Source organism: Bos indicus x Bos taurus, chromosome 2 (genome assembly GCF_003369695.1).
Source record: "Bos indicus x Bos taurus breed Angus x Brahman F1 hybrid chromosome 2, Bos_hybrid_MaternalHap_v2.0, whole genome shotgun sequence".
NCBI lineage: Eukaryota > Metazoa > Chordata > Mammalia > Artiodactyla > Bovidae > Bos > Bos indicus x Bos taurus.
In genome coordinates this window covers 14,336,094-14,351,170 of record NC_040077.1, presented here as the reverse complement: position 1 = coordinate 14,351,170, position 15,077 = coordinate 14,336,094, and the positions used below count along the sequence as shown (strand labels likewise).

The following is a 15,077-nucleotide window of genomic DNA, read 5'->3' as shown; positions in this document are numbered from 1 at the left end:
GATTAAATTAACAGACCAATTATGTTAAATGCTGTCAAGATTTTATCTAAAATGGGTGTGAAACTGACCACTGGATTTCCCCAGATGGAGTTTGTTGGGGAAATTTGACAAGAACTATTTTAAAGGAGTGATGGGCATAGAAGTCTGATTAGAGTATGTCAAGGAAAGGTTATAAAGTGAGTAACCTTTTATTATACTATAGGAGTTTTGTTCTAAAAAGAAGGGGCAGTGACTAGAGGTAGAATGGAGTCAAGAAACAGTTTCTTGAAATGGAATAAATGAAAATATGTTTTTGTGGTTATGGAAATATTTTAGTAGAATGGGAGAAATTGATGATGCCAGAGAGAGACAGTTTATAATTTTTGGAGAATTCTTTGAAAGGGTGAGACATACTGTGAAAAAGAGGGGTGGATAAAAATGAAGGGTGAGGCTTATGAGAGGAGGCAGAGATATGGATATAGATTCAAATATATTGGTAATTTGGCCATGCTGATGTCAATTCATTAATGGCTATTTCAGTTATTTCTGTAAAATCAACTGAGTGTGAAGAGAGTACAGGGTTGTTAGAGATTTGAGGAGAGAAAAATCAGACAGTCTAACAATCTCCGGTGCATTTAGACGACTGATGTTCAGTGATTATTGACACAGATGGATAAATACCATAAGGCTGACTGTCCACCTGACAATCAGTGAGCAAGACCTATAATCCGTGGAGGGAGGGAGTTACCTGCAGAAACAGCACAGTCAGCTCTAACAGTCATCCTGAAACCAACCATGCAGTGGTCTGATCAGTGTCATCTTGATTGTTTTAAGTACAATTAATCTTCATTCCCATGGTTTGTTCCCATTTCTTTGAGGCCCATTCTCAGGATTTGGGTAGTTTAAGTCATGGCTACAGTCTGGTCATCACGTAGTTAATTTCTTTCAACTTGTGGGGGTTTTCACCATCTACAGTACAGCTCAAAAGAAGCTCAAAGGGGGTTTCAATAGTGAAAAGACGGTTCAGAATATTATCTACAACCCTTGAGGAGAAACTAGAAGTCATTGACTTTGCTTAATGACCAAATGATTATCATTGGGTCTCCTTTGTTTTCTTTCGTTCCTGCATTTTAAAACTTTTTTGATTAAACTTGTTTTTTGACTAAAGTTTTTCTACAGACAAAAGCCAGGCTGAGGACTTGGGAGCCCAGGGAAAGGGACATAGGGCCCTGCTCTGTTTCAAGGGTATGGTAGCCTAGAGTGACCATAGTTTCAATAGAAGCAATTGGAAGGCAGAAACTTTGAAAATGCCAGGACAGGACATCCTTCTGTGGACACACTTAAGAAAAAAATAAGCATCATTTGTTCTGTGCTTTAAACGCGACTCTCCATTCACTATTTTATTTTTAGTGCTTTCAAGGCTAACCACCAACTCCTGCTGATTGATGCATTCTTTATTTTAGATATGCTATTGTGTTCAATCAATGACAGCCAAGCCTTGCAAGAGAAGGAGTCATTCTGTCTCTTGCTATAAGTGAAATTGCCCAACACTGTTTAGCTCCATTATGTGTAGGCTTAAAAATGTAACTTTACTTCTGAGTTCATGGAATGCATTAGCTTTGAAGAAAAAGGGAGAGCACTTGGCTGTAGAGGGCAAAAGATACATTTGGTCTATCAACGTGATTCTCAACCTTGGCTAAACAGCCGTATCCTTGCAAAATTAAAAAAATCATATTCTTGCCTGAATCCAACCTTAGACTTTCTGATAAAGATATGAACACTTTGCATCTTGAAAAATGAGACTAGATTACTCTTCAAAGATACTCTTTGAATTCATACTTCTAATGATAGCAGGTAAGTGTACTTTGTCTCCTATCTTCTTAGTATTTACTGCTAAATCTTTCATCCAGGTTTTACTCTTGGGCAACAGCTTTGGTAAAATATATGATAAGTAAAATATACATAAATATGTAATACTTCTGAATATTTATGAGTATCAGACAAACATGCTGCCTCTATTCCTATGTATGATTAAGAAATTAGCATATTACACATTTATTCTTCTGCAGAGAAATGCTTCTGTAAGTAATGTGTAGTTAAGTGAAATGATTATGTGTGGATTTGCAATTTACATTAACTGAACAGTCATAGTATGGGACCAGAGAACAACTGTGCTGTGTATATGAAATTACTTTAAATAAAATAGAAAGGGATAGATTTAGGGTGAGTTCAGGACATATTTAGACTTCCCCGGTGGCTCAGATGGTAAAGCGTCTTGCTTACAATGCGGGAGACCTGGGTTCGATCCCTGGGTCGGGAAGATACTCTGGAGAAGGAAATGGCAACCCACTCCAGTACTTTTGCCTGGAAAATCCCATGGATGGAGGAGCCTGGTAGGCTACAGTCCATGGGGTCACAAAGAGTCGGACACGACTGAAAGACTTCACTTTCACTTTTCAGGACATATTTGGTGTTTACCTTTGGAATGAAATGGATAGGTCATTTGATCTCTGTGACCCTAAGCATTAAATTAATAGATAGCTATTTATTATAGCTATATTATATTTAATTTATTATGTATGAATGCATTTATTTATTATAAATGATTTATATTTATTTTAAATGAATGACAAGAAGATTAGACAAAATACATGTGAAAGCGTTTTGGGAAATGCAAAGCACATTTTCAACCTGACAAATGGGCCTTTACTTCTTAGGCTTGATGTACCATATTATGGCTTAAATTATATTCCTTGAGTAAATTAACATGATTATTTTGATAAAATTTGAAGGATTGATATACAAGCAATCATCTTTTTAGAGCCATTAAACTCGCTCTTTTGTGTATAGTAAGCCTTCAGAAAACTAATGATTGTTAAATGTATTTTTCAAATAGTTTTCTCATAAAGAAATTAGACTTGCTATTTTGCTTAATCTAACCAGCATATTGCTCCATCAATGGCTGTCCAAATTATTATCTCCGAGTTGGACCTCCTCTTCCCCACATCAGAACTCTCTAAATGCTTTATTTCTGCAACATGCTTTCATTGAATGAATTTCTTTTATATGCACACCATCACCTCTGACCTACATTCCCATCTGATTTGCAGTTGTGTCTCTCCCCTGTTCAACACACAGAAGGAACATTATTATATTGAACTCATATTGCTTCTTTTCCGATAACCCAAATATTATTTGTAACTTGGTTCTATTCTGAGAATTATGCTAGGTTAAATTTAAATTCTACATCTTCCTGATTACAAATTCTATTAAAAAACATTAACAGCAATGATGAAAAAAAGACTGAGAAGTTAGATTTATATCTATTATGAGTTGAAAGAATTTGATAATGAAAAGGGCCTCATGATCTTAAGTTACTACATTTTCCTACAGGTTTTATTTGGAAAAGATCAATGACAATGGAAGATTGAGCGCTTAGTGGTCCACATGAAAAGCCCCCAGTAGAAATTAGGGGCCCAGATTTGTGTCCTAGCTCAGCGCATGATTGCTATGTGAATTTAAACAAGTCCCTTTGCCAACCGAAATTGTCCTTTCATCTTTAAAGCGAAGAGATTAGACTTGAATTCATATTCACAACTATTTGTGAATCAGAGACCCCTCTGAGATTCTGCTGAAAACTACGAACCTTCTTCCCTGAAGAGGCACAGATATAAGTATAAATAGAATTCCAAGAGGGTCAGAGGCTCTCAAAATACACCCACAAATTCCCTAGAGGACTTTAGAATGAGTTCAAGTAACTGAAATATGTGGTTGAAAAAAAATGAATTCATTTACATTTGCTACTCCCAATGTGAATTAGTTTTAAAATGTGGATCTGGGCCATTTATGTCATTTAAAGTTAGAATTACTTTCTTGTACCTTATAGTACTCACAGCAGAGCAGATTCTGCAGTAGAAAAGAAGCTCTGCTTTGTGTATGAATAGCATATCAGGGTCCTGGAGTTATTTTAGTCTGTCCTGCTACTCAGTGCAGGATCCCTTAACTCTCCTCTGAAACAGAAATTTCGCTTTGAGTTGAACACACACAGTGATGGGGAGCTCATTCACATGCTTACTGCTGGGCAAACATGAAGAACTTAGAAATTTTCTTCTTTATATTAAACCATGCAGATGTCCCCAACTTAATGATGGTTCAACTTACAATAGTTCAAAAGCAATATACATTCAGAAGAAACTGTATTTCAAATTTTGAATTTGAATCTTTTTCTGGGCTAACAGTGCTGGGCAAGGCAGTGAGCACAGCTCCACTCACCCATACCATGATGAATGAAAACAACCAATACACTTGCAACCATCCTGTACTCAGACTGCCATTCTGTTTTACACTTCCAGTATGGTATTCAATAAATTGCATGAGAGGTGCCACACTTTATTATAAAGTAGGCTTTGTGTTAGGTGATTTTGCCCAACTGTAGGCTAATATATGGGAGAAGGCAATGGCACCCCACTCCAGTACTCTTGCCTGGAAAATCCCATGGACGGAGGAGCCTGGTAGGCTGCAGTCTATGGGGTCGCTAAGAGTCAGACATGACTGAGCGACTTCACTTTCACTTTTCACTTGCATGCATTGGAGAAGGAAATGGCAACCCACTCCAGTGTTCTTGACTGGAGAATCCCAGGGATGGGGGAACCTGATGGGCTGCCATCTATGGGGTCGCATAGAGTCGGACATGACTGCCGCGACTTAGCAGCAGCAGCAGCAGGCTAATATATGTGTTCTGAGCACATTTAAAGTAGTCTAGGCTAAGCTGTGATGTTCAATAGGGTGTATTAAATGCATTTTCCACTTATGATATTTTCAGTGGTTTACCCTTTTGCAAATCAAGGACCATCTGCAATTTGCCTTTACTACATGAATGTCAGCTCTCAGTAGCTACTTAGATAAATTTTATTTCTTTCTCCAGGCTTTGAAGAAATCAATGGCAACCTCTTTTGTCCTCTTAATTTTCTTTATGCTTAACAGTCCAGTTTCATATCCAGTTCTGGAAGAGATTTCAGAAAACTGCTTTCAATCCCAGTTATTTCCTTCAGTGGAACTCTTGAAATGCCAAGTCCAGAACTGGGCAGCATAATCCAGAAAAGGTCTGACCAGCACACAGTTCGAGAAAAGTCTCCTCTCTTAAATTGCTGCCTCTGCTGTTAGAAGAGCTCAGTTCCTACACACAGGTGTCTCTGCTGGGTCACCAGGAAATTGTGGTCACTTGAACCCCTAACCATAATCAATCTGGATTGTCCTCATTCTCTTTTACTACCAAAATAACCTTCCTACAGAAAAAGCTCCCTTTGACCTCTACCTTAATCACTTAGGCCATCTTCCCAGCTCTTTGGAATACTAATTTTGTCATTCATCATGTCGTCTTTTCTTTGGAGTTTCATGTCATCTACCTGCCCTTTTTTTCCCTCTGAATTAATTGATAAACATATTGGCCTGTGGTTTGCCAAATGTAAGCCTCCTTTTATGGATGAATTCTTCATAATTCTTTACTCAGTCACTTTACAACTTCACCCAACTCACATCTGTCCTCCTGACCTACAGAATGGAGAAGGGTATGAGTATAATGTTCTGGGTGGGGGCAACGTTTCTTTTCTTTTTCTTCTTTAACTCCATCTGCTTTCTTTTCCTCAAACTATTTTCTTCATCCCTTCATGTATTCATGTTGCATCCTTGTCTTGTCTATGGTTTCTTCTCTTGTGTGTTCATTCTTGCTATGGAGAAAAGCACCTCTGTGCATTTGGGAATCCCTCTGCTTTCTGCTCACGTGAACCCTGGCTGTGCCTCTCTTGCTTCAGGAGGCCCTTTGCCACATGTTGGGAATCAGCACCTGGGCAGGTGAGGTGTTTTCCTATGTGCTCATTAGCATCTGGCAGAAGAGGAAGCTTTGAGAATTTCATCAACACCTCCAGACCAAGTTGCTTTCCTTTACCTCCAGAATTACTCAAATATTGAATGCAGGTTCAAAGAAAATTGAAGTATAAAGCATATGTGTGTCTGGAGATAGGACGAGGAGCATGGGGAGAAACATTTTAGACAGTCCTCACAGACTTCACACTTTAATCTCAGCATTTATTGCATCTAAAACCAACCAAACATTGCTGGAAAGGAAAAAGAGTCAAAACACAAATTAACTAACATCTGTTACTCAATGGAAAGATGATATTAGTGATAAATGCTTTGGGAACCAAAGAATCTGTGGTTCAGTAGAACAGCACTGTGTTGTCACCAACTTCTGCCTCATCAACATCTTTCACCTGGAAATGGTTAATGCCACACTCAACTAAGACTGAGAAGGCACGTTTCAAGGTTTGTTGGAGTCATTTTACTTTAAAGAAGGCTTTCTCATATAACTTTGTGGCCATTATTATTACAAAATAAATAAGTAAATAGACCTATAGTAAAAATATGGGGAATAGTTGATTAATGGTTTAATAAATTGGAAATTCTAATTACCATTTTTATTCTAATTACCATTTTTAAAGTGTTTGACCCCCTCATACAGACAAATCAATGTTGGCATTGAATTAACCCTAATTTAAAGAAAATTGTCTGAACACAACTTCATTACTCTGTAATTACCTCAAGGATAAAAGGGATGAACTCTGGAGACAGTAAAACCTTTGGGAACCAGGAGAGATGCAGACAATTTTAGCTCAGGAAAGAGTGGAAGGCAGCTGAATGATTACTGGGCTTTAATATTTCAGAGGGAATGACAAGATGGTTTGAACCAGATTAGTAGGTAATCCTACAATAAATCCTAGAGATTGATAGATTAATTTAGGTTAGCATCCAAAAGTTAAAGGTGAAAGTGAGTTGGGTGTCTCCTGACAATGGAACTTTATACTTCATTCACTCATTTATCATTCAGTCGGTCTATACTGAGGAACTTGGATGTGTCAGAACTTCTCTTGGAACCACACTATCCTTGTTGTTGTTGTTCAGTCACCCAGTCATGTCCAACTCTTTGCAACCCCATGGACTGCAGCATGCCAGACCTCCCTGACCCTCACCATCTCCCGGAGTTAGACCAAGCTCATGTTCATTTCATCAGTGGTGCCATCCAGCCATCTCATCCTCTGACACCTTCTTTTCCTTATGCCCTCGATCTTTCCCAGCATCAGGGACTTTTCCAATGAGTCATCTGTCTGCATCAGATGACCAAAATACTGGAGCTTCAGCTTCAGCATCAGTTCTTCCAGTGAGTACTCAGGGTTGATCTCCCTTAAGACTGACTGGTTTGATCTCCTTCCTGTCCAAGGGACTTTCAGGAGTCTTCTCCAACACCACAGTTTGAAGGCATCAGTTCTTTGATGTTCTGCCTTCTATATGGTCCAGCTCTCACAACTGTATGTGACCACTGGGAAGACCATAGCCTTGACTATATAGACCTTTGTCAGCAAAGTAACGTCTCTGCTTTTCAACACGCTGTCTAGGTTTGTAATTGCTTTCCTGCCAAGAAGCAATCGTCTTCTGATTTCATGGCTGTAGTCATCCTCCACAGTGATTTTGTAGCCCAAGAAAAGGAAATCTGTCATTGCTTCCACCTTTTCCCCTTCTATTTGCCATAACCTAGATAGCATATTCAAAAGCAGAGACATTACTTTGCCAACAAAGGTTCGTCTAGTCAAGGCTATGGTTCTTCCAGTGGTCATGTATGGATGTGAGAGTTGGACTGTGAAGAAGGCTGAGCGCCGAAGAATTGATGCTTTTGAACTGTGGTGTTGGAGAAGACTCTTGAGAGTCCCTTGGACTGCAAGGAGATCTAGCCAGTCCATTCTGAAGGAGATCAGCCCTGGGATTTCTTTGGAAGGAATGATGCTAAAGCTGAAACTCCAGTACTTTGGCCACCTCATGCAAAGAGTTGACTCATTGGAAAAGACTCTGATGCTGGGAGGGATTGGGGGCAGGAGGAGAAGGGGACGACAGAGGATGAGATGGCTGGATGGCATCGCTGACTCGATGGATGTAAGTCTCAGTGAACTCCGGGAGTTGGTGATGGACAGGGAGGCCTGGCGTGCTGCGATTCATGGGGTCACAAAGAGTCGGACATGACTGAGCGACTGATCTGAATAGGGCCAGATGCCATGATCTTAATTTTTTTTAATATTTAGTCTTAAACCAGCTCTTTCTCTCTTTTCCTTCCCCCTCATCAAGAGGCTCTTTAGTTCCTCTTCTCTTTCTGCCATTAGAGTGGTATCATCAGCATAACTGAGGTTATTGATGTCACTGAGGTTACTATCCTTGTAACCTTAAACAAACCATTTATCTTCCTGGAATCTAAATTTCACCATCCAGGGATTTTTCTCGTGTAGTTGTTGTGAGGTTTAGTAACTCAGATATGTAAGACTCGAGCAGAGTGACTGATTGAATGCTCGTTAAACTCCCCTTCCTTCTCCTCAGGATTTAGACCTTTTTCTCCTATGTAATCTATACCAAGATGAAATAAGTTCCATTTGTTAACAACAAAGTTCTCTATAGTGACTGTGAGTGATCTGTGCTTGCAGATGAAATTTAAGTATTTAAATATTATTACAACCAATCAAATATATTTTCAAAATAATCCCCCAAGCCCAGGGATGTCATTCCTTGTCAAATGGTTCTCTGAGGCTTGCTGACTATAGTATATACAAATCCACTCTCTCTTTTTTTTTTAGTTTCTTCATTTCATAGTAAACAAGAGCAGTGACTTCCTTTCATTTATTAATTCTAAGGATAATGTTTTCCAGTAATATTTAGAAAATCTCATAAACCACTTTTCTGAAAAATATAATATCTATAAACTTTTCAATGTTAAGCATCACTATAAGGCAGACTGTCAGCTAGTATGATGTTTTAGCAGAATAGACCCAAGTGAAATGAAAGATAATTTTGTAGAGTATGGTTGTAGTAATTGCCTTCTGATTTATACCCCAAATTTGAATTAATTTTGAAAAAAACCTGAACATACATTAGTATGGAACTTCCAGAGACATATATTTAAGTGTCACATCATTCATCCCATTAGTCATTTATACAATCAGTATTAATGAACACCTCCTATTTGCCAGGCTGTGTGCCTGGGACTCCAAAGTGAAACTCCGTAATCCTGACCTCAGCAAGTTTGTTCTAGTGAGAAAGATATGTAAACAAATATAGTTCTATAAAGTAATTGATAAAAAGAAAGTGATCCCAGAGCAGAGGGAAATATTTGAAAGACCAAGGAGGTCCACGTGGAGAACTTGGGGAGCCTTCACAGAGGAGGCCAGCTGAGATCAGGATGAGTGAGAGGTTATCAGGTGGGTAGTAGGAAGAAGCTATTTGGCAGGGAGAATAGAACGAGAAAAAGATGGAGGTTTGAGGGAGCCTAGAGTGACCTGTGGGCAGCCTGGTGGCTCAGATGGTAAAGAATTCGCCTGCAGTGCAGGAGACCCAGGCTCAATCCCTGGGTTGGTAAGCTCCCCTGGAGAAGAGAATGGCTAGTATGGCTAGAACACTCCAGTATTCTTGCCTGAAGAATTCCATGGACAGAGGAGCCCAGCAGTCCGTGGGGTTGCAAAGAATCAGACAACTGAGCAGTTGACACACATAGAGTGATCTGTAATGTTTAAGAGCAGGTTAGTATTGTTAGGGCATAAATTACTATTAGAAGGGGATGCAGGAAAGGCTGGTGGAAATGAGGCCAGATAGGTAGGGAGAAGCCAGATCATATAAGCTTACATAGCAGGCAAAGATTTGACAATGGTTTTCCTCTGTGTAGATTGTGGAGGAAGTGACTGAAGCATTTTTAATACAGAAGTTTCAGAATCGTATCCATATGTTTTTATTCCTAAAGAAGACTAACAACATTCTGATTCTTTTTTTGTTTGCAAGTTATAGAAATAGTGCACACAGACCTCTTTGTTCCTGAGGTTCTAATGGTTTTCATTGTAACAGAGTTCATGGATGCCAAAAGAAATATTTGAACTAAGTGATATGTCAGAATTACAATAAGAGCCTGGGAGCAGATTTTTAGTTAACAGGTTTTTAATAGGCAGTGGTGCAATTCTTAATGAAGAAGGTTTAATGACTATAAAAGATGCCTGTCTCTAATGGAAATTGGGCTGGGTGTGTTTTTATCCCTCGGTGAATTAATTAAAAGGTTTATATAGGTTGATTGTTTAGATTCTTGGAGAAAACACATATACACCAATGAAAACGTTCCTGTCATTTTCTTTATCTCTTGGAGCAAAGCAGTCAATCTGCCAGAAATAAATTGAGCATAATTTTTATAATTTCAGGGGTTAAGCATATGAAAGGCCAGAATGAATCAGCATTCCCTGAAGAGGAAGAAGGCGTGAACGAGAGAGCGCAGCAGTGGGACCATTAATTACGGGTCTGCAACAAGAAGGCTTCTTGGGAATAACTGAACTATTAACCTTTCTGAATATCCCATGGAATGCCACTGCTTGACTTCCACCTCTGCTCTCCACACTCATACAGTAGTAATACACCTCCTGGGAAGTGCCCCTTGACAGAACTTTAGAACCACCTACAGATTGTTTCATATTACGATACTTGCAATTAAAGAATAAGTATTTATTTTACAGTGATTTTTCTTTTTAACAACATAGAAAATCTGCAAACATGTGAGTGTTCTAACTTTAATACTGCCCAGCTTAATCCCTGATGTCCTACTGATACAATTTACCTTCTAAGGTCAAATGTAAATAGCATCACTTTAAAGGAAAAAAATAAATATTAAATATCTTTAGACATGAATCCGTGTCTGGGTTTAACTTACAGAGGAATTTAATTAAACTTTTAAGTTAAGTTCTGCATTTATCATGTTTCTGTATACTTAATGGTACATGGTATTTATTTCAAAATGATTAAGAAATGCCAGATTTTTTTATTCAAAATATCAAAAGGTATTCATCTTTAGATATTAAACATCTTTTTCTCTCCAACAACACATTAATGGTTAAAGGACCACAGAAGTCTCTCCATTGCTGTGAGAGATGTATTTTTTTTTTTTTATCATTTCCACTAGTTATTCAGAAAAAAAATTATAACTCTAAAATAAAACATGCCAAATCTCCCCTGTTGCTCATTTTTGGCTATTACTTGAAATATGAGGTGTTTTCTATTGCATTTTAATGAATAATTAGATTTTATAAATCTATTATCATAAGAAATTTCATTAATTCATGCTTTTATTAATTCAACAACTATTTTTTATGAGTTTATCTCTAAGAAGGTACTTTGCCGGGTGTTATGAAAATAGAGGAAAGATTATTTCTCCACTACAGAACTGGCAGAGAAACATCAGTGCAAAGCAAGATTTTCGAAGACAGTATGTATGTACTGAATATCACTTTTGATAATTCAAAGTCCTGGCATCCTGATAAATATTAATTATTTATTGGATTATAATGTAAAGTATCTGTACCACATAATTTAATGGACTGTAGCCCTCCAGGCTCCTCTGTCCATGGAATTCTCCAGGCAAGAATACTGGAGTGGATTACCATGCCCTCCCCCTAGGGATCTTCCCAACCCAGGGATTGAATCCCCATCCTTAGGTCTCAGTGGCATTGACATTGACAGGTAAGTTCTTTACCACCAGAGCCGCCTGGGAAGCCTAATGGAAGTGCAGGAATGCCCAATTTGGATTCCACATTAACAATATTAGTGAGGTTCAAATGTTTCATTGATTAAAAAAATTGAGTTGAAAAGATTTATCAAAAGTCAGTAAAGAGGGAAATTAAGATAGGAAGAAAAAACAAATGTGAAATCCACTGTAGGATCTTAGTATCAAGGTGCAAAGGAGTAAAACTACTGTTTTTAATTTTGACTGTGAGTTTTATAATGTACAGATTAAAAGAGATGGGAGAATCTATAAGCCAGTGCAATAGAGACAACAACCATTTTCCTTTGGATATTTTCCCCAAGAAAATAAAAGCAAAACTCATTGACAAGTAGTATCTCAAGTATGTATGAATACTTATTCCAAGTTTCCTCCTTTTTTCCTTTCTTCTTTCCTTCTTTCCTGCCTCTCATCCTTCCTTCCTTTCTTTCTCTTCTCCCTCCTTCCCCCGGCTTGTTTTGTTTTTGTGAAGCCGGTTTCACCCCAAATTTTTGGAGTTTCTAGACCACCTGCTGTGATTGTTTATTTGATTTTCTAAGTTTCTCCCTGATTAAAAGCTGATTAAGGCACATATTTAGGGGATTTTGAATTATTTGTGTTTGGAAAACATCCCGATACCCCTTGAGATTATTTGAAGTACCCTGAGGTGCTAAAAAATAAAAACTGCCCTTCCTTTCTTATGAACAGACATTTTTATAAATGTTTTTTCAAAAGGATTCAGACAAACAAAAGAAACCAAAGCTTTTGCTGATTTTGTAATCTTGTGGGGAAATAAACAGCATGGCCTCTGGATTCTTCTGTTTTCCATTTTTAAAAATAAAAAGACATCAAAATTAAAAGAATAAGTTTCCTTCAGAATCATTGGTTTCTTCTATTTTATTCTCTACCCCCAAAACATGGAGATCACAATTAAAAGCCTAAGTTTTCCTTTGGAAAAGTGTTGACTTTCTCAGAAATTTCAAGGAAACCAGCTGTGATAATGGCTTTTCAGGTCACTTTTCACATAGTTACAGGTTACAGCAAAATTTTTCACAGTGACAACTTGGCTTCAGTTTGGCTGAAAGATTTTCTGACCAAAACAAAACACAGCAAAACAAAACAAAAACTTTTTCTTTCCCAGACAACATTTATAATGTGAGATAATGGTTAGTAGGTGGGCTTTGAGTCAACTGACTTGGGTTCAAATTCAACCTCTACCAAGTTTTAGACTCAGTATCTCCATTTGTAAAATGAGTACAATCATACTTACTTACCCTTACTGGGTAATTGCAAAAATTAAAAGAGACGGATCTATAAAAATGTTTAGCCCAGCATAATGAGTATTTAATAACTGGTATTTATTAGTACTGCTAGAATGAGAAAGGGCCTGAGACTGTCTATCCAAATCTTCTCTAATACATCCTCCACAATAGCACAGACAAGTGATTGCTTCTCCTACTCTTGCACAGCTCCTGCTGAATCCCAACCCAGCCAAGGAACTTTATTCTTTTGTGTGTTAATCTCTCTCTTTCTCCTGTACTTTACCTCCTTTCCTATATCACATCTGTTCAGATACCGAAGAACACTCTGGTGTCATCTCCTAAATGGTCTCCTTTCTGAGATAACACTTCATCAGTTCCTCCCAGTCCTTTCTTATCATGCTGGCCACTTGTTCTTTGATACTCTTCCACTGCATACTCTGAATCTGGGAAAGATTAAGTCAGATGGATTAGCTGAGTATTTTTTAAATCTCTCTAAACATAAGGAACTGAAGCAGAGAGTATAGAGGGGTAGAGCAGAATTCTAGGCAAGATTTATTTCTATTAAACAATAATTTTGTAACCCCCTTTTCTTCCCAGAGTTGTGCAGGGTAAGCACCTTTATAAAAAACAAAATTCTCAATTTTCTGTTCTTAAAAAAGTTTCACCATTCTTTTAAATTTTAATTCAAAACAATCCATTTTAAATTGTATTTCAATTATACCAGTGCTGTCTATATTGTGGAAATGGATGATTTTAGGTTAGCATGGACAAGTTATTTTTATATTTATAGATACTATTATATATTAGAAAATATACTTAATCACAAATCCTTAAGCTATTGTTGCTTAGGGTGAGGCAAGCTTAAAGTGTGAGTATATTTTAAATCAATATTTTTAAAAGGTGTTAAATAATCATAGTAGAAGTCATACCTCAAAATCATGAAAGTGATATACAATTGAGTGAAATTTTAGAAATACTATTATGGGGTGTTGTCATAGCAAATAGCTTAAGTGCAAGTATCGCAGAGTTTTCTTAGTAGCAATATGGATTTATGAATTCATAAATAAACCACTTACATTGCATTGCTTTAAAAATTCTGTTTATTTACCCATATCTAAAAGCAAGCAATGTAAAGTGCAAACTGATAATGGAAAAGCATGTCTAACTACACTGAAGTGTTTATGGTTACATGGAATTTTGACTTTTCTGAAGGAAGATGGGAAAGAAATATCCTTAGTTTTCTAAGTCCTTGATTCTAAAAACCAGGCTTCAAAGCTGATAGGTATGCATGCCTGCACGTGTGCTAAGTTACTTCGGTCATGTCCGACTCTTTGCAACCCCACGGACTGTAGCCTGCCAGGCTCCTCTGTCCATGCAATTTCCCAGGCAAGAATACTGGAGTGGGTTACCATGCCCTCCTCCAGGGGATCTTCCTGACCCAGGGATCAGGATCTTCCTGACCAAGGGATTGAACTCATGTCTCCAACGTCTCCTGCATTAAAAATGTGTATGTTACTGAAATGTGAAATCTGTTGAAGAAATTAGATTATTAGTCTTCTTAACATTCTGAAGAACTAAATTTCAGAGTAAGAAGAGCTTTTGGAAAATGATAGCAAGCATCTTTGGTTTTGCAAATCGTAAATAATTATGGTGGTAAACTTTGCAAATATCCCATAGAATTCACATAGCAATGGAGGTAAAAGCTTCTACTTTACAAGGTTGTGTGAGTTAAGTGAAATAATCTATGTGGATGCACAGATGCCTGATTGCATTTTGTAGAGTCTACCATTCAACCATAGAACTGTCCTAGATGTTTAGTGTGAGGCTCCCTTTTTCTGTGGATACAGATATTGGTGCAGGCCACTTCTCTCACTGCATTTCATACTTAATTTATGCAGATAATGGAGACTTGGTCTGTAGAGAGAAGATGAACATGAGAGTAGATTAGAGAGAAAAGGAGGTGAAGGAAGGAACTCAAAGAAGCCTGGTAACTTGAAGAAAACAATTGGAGAAGGTAGACTAAAATGGTATTGGATTTATTTTCATTTTTCTTATCAATCTACAACTATGACTTACCAAATTTTTTCTGTTCCTCTAACTTTTTGTAAACATGAGTATAATTTGAGGGAATGAGCACAGTGAGCCCGAGGAGAATATGGCATTATCATGCTGCTGCTAAGCTGCTAAGTCACTTCAGTCGTGTTCGACTCTGTGTGATCCCATAGACAGCAGCCCAC

The 15,077-nt window shown here is 37.7% G+C and overlaps 1 protein-coding gene across 2 annotated transcripts in view; it reads left to right on the top strand.

The window, feature by feature from the left end:
• PPP1R1C (protein phosphatase 1 regulatory inhibitor subunit 1C) overlaps positions 1 to 10,731 on the top strand; it is a 121,623-nt gene extending 110,892 nt beyond the window's left edge. Inside the window, exons 1-2 of one of the 2 annotated variants that reach the window (XR_003513480.1) lie at positions 1,436 to 1,833; positions 10,251 to 10,731. Coding sequence is in view for 1 of the 2 variants with exons in the window: in XM_027556109.1 (XP_027411910.1) it covers positions 10,251 to 10,339 (89 nt within the window). In the remaining variant the exon portion in view is untranslated. Of the gene's footprint in view, positions 1 to 1,435; positions 1,834 to 10,250 lie in introns of those variants that run through there. The other variant, XM_027556109.1, reaches the window with a different exon arrangement.
• Positions 10,732 to 15,077: the final 4,346 nt, after the last annotated feature.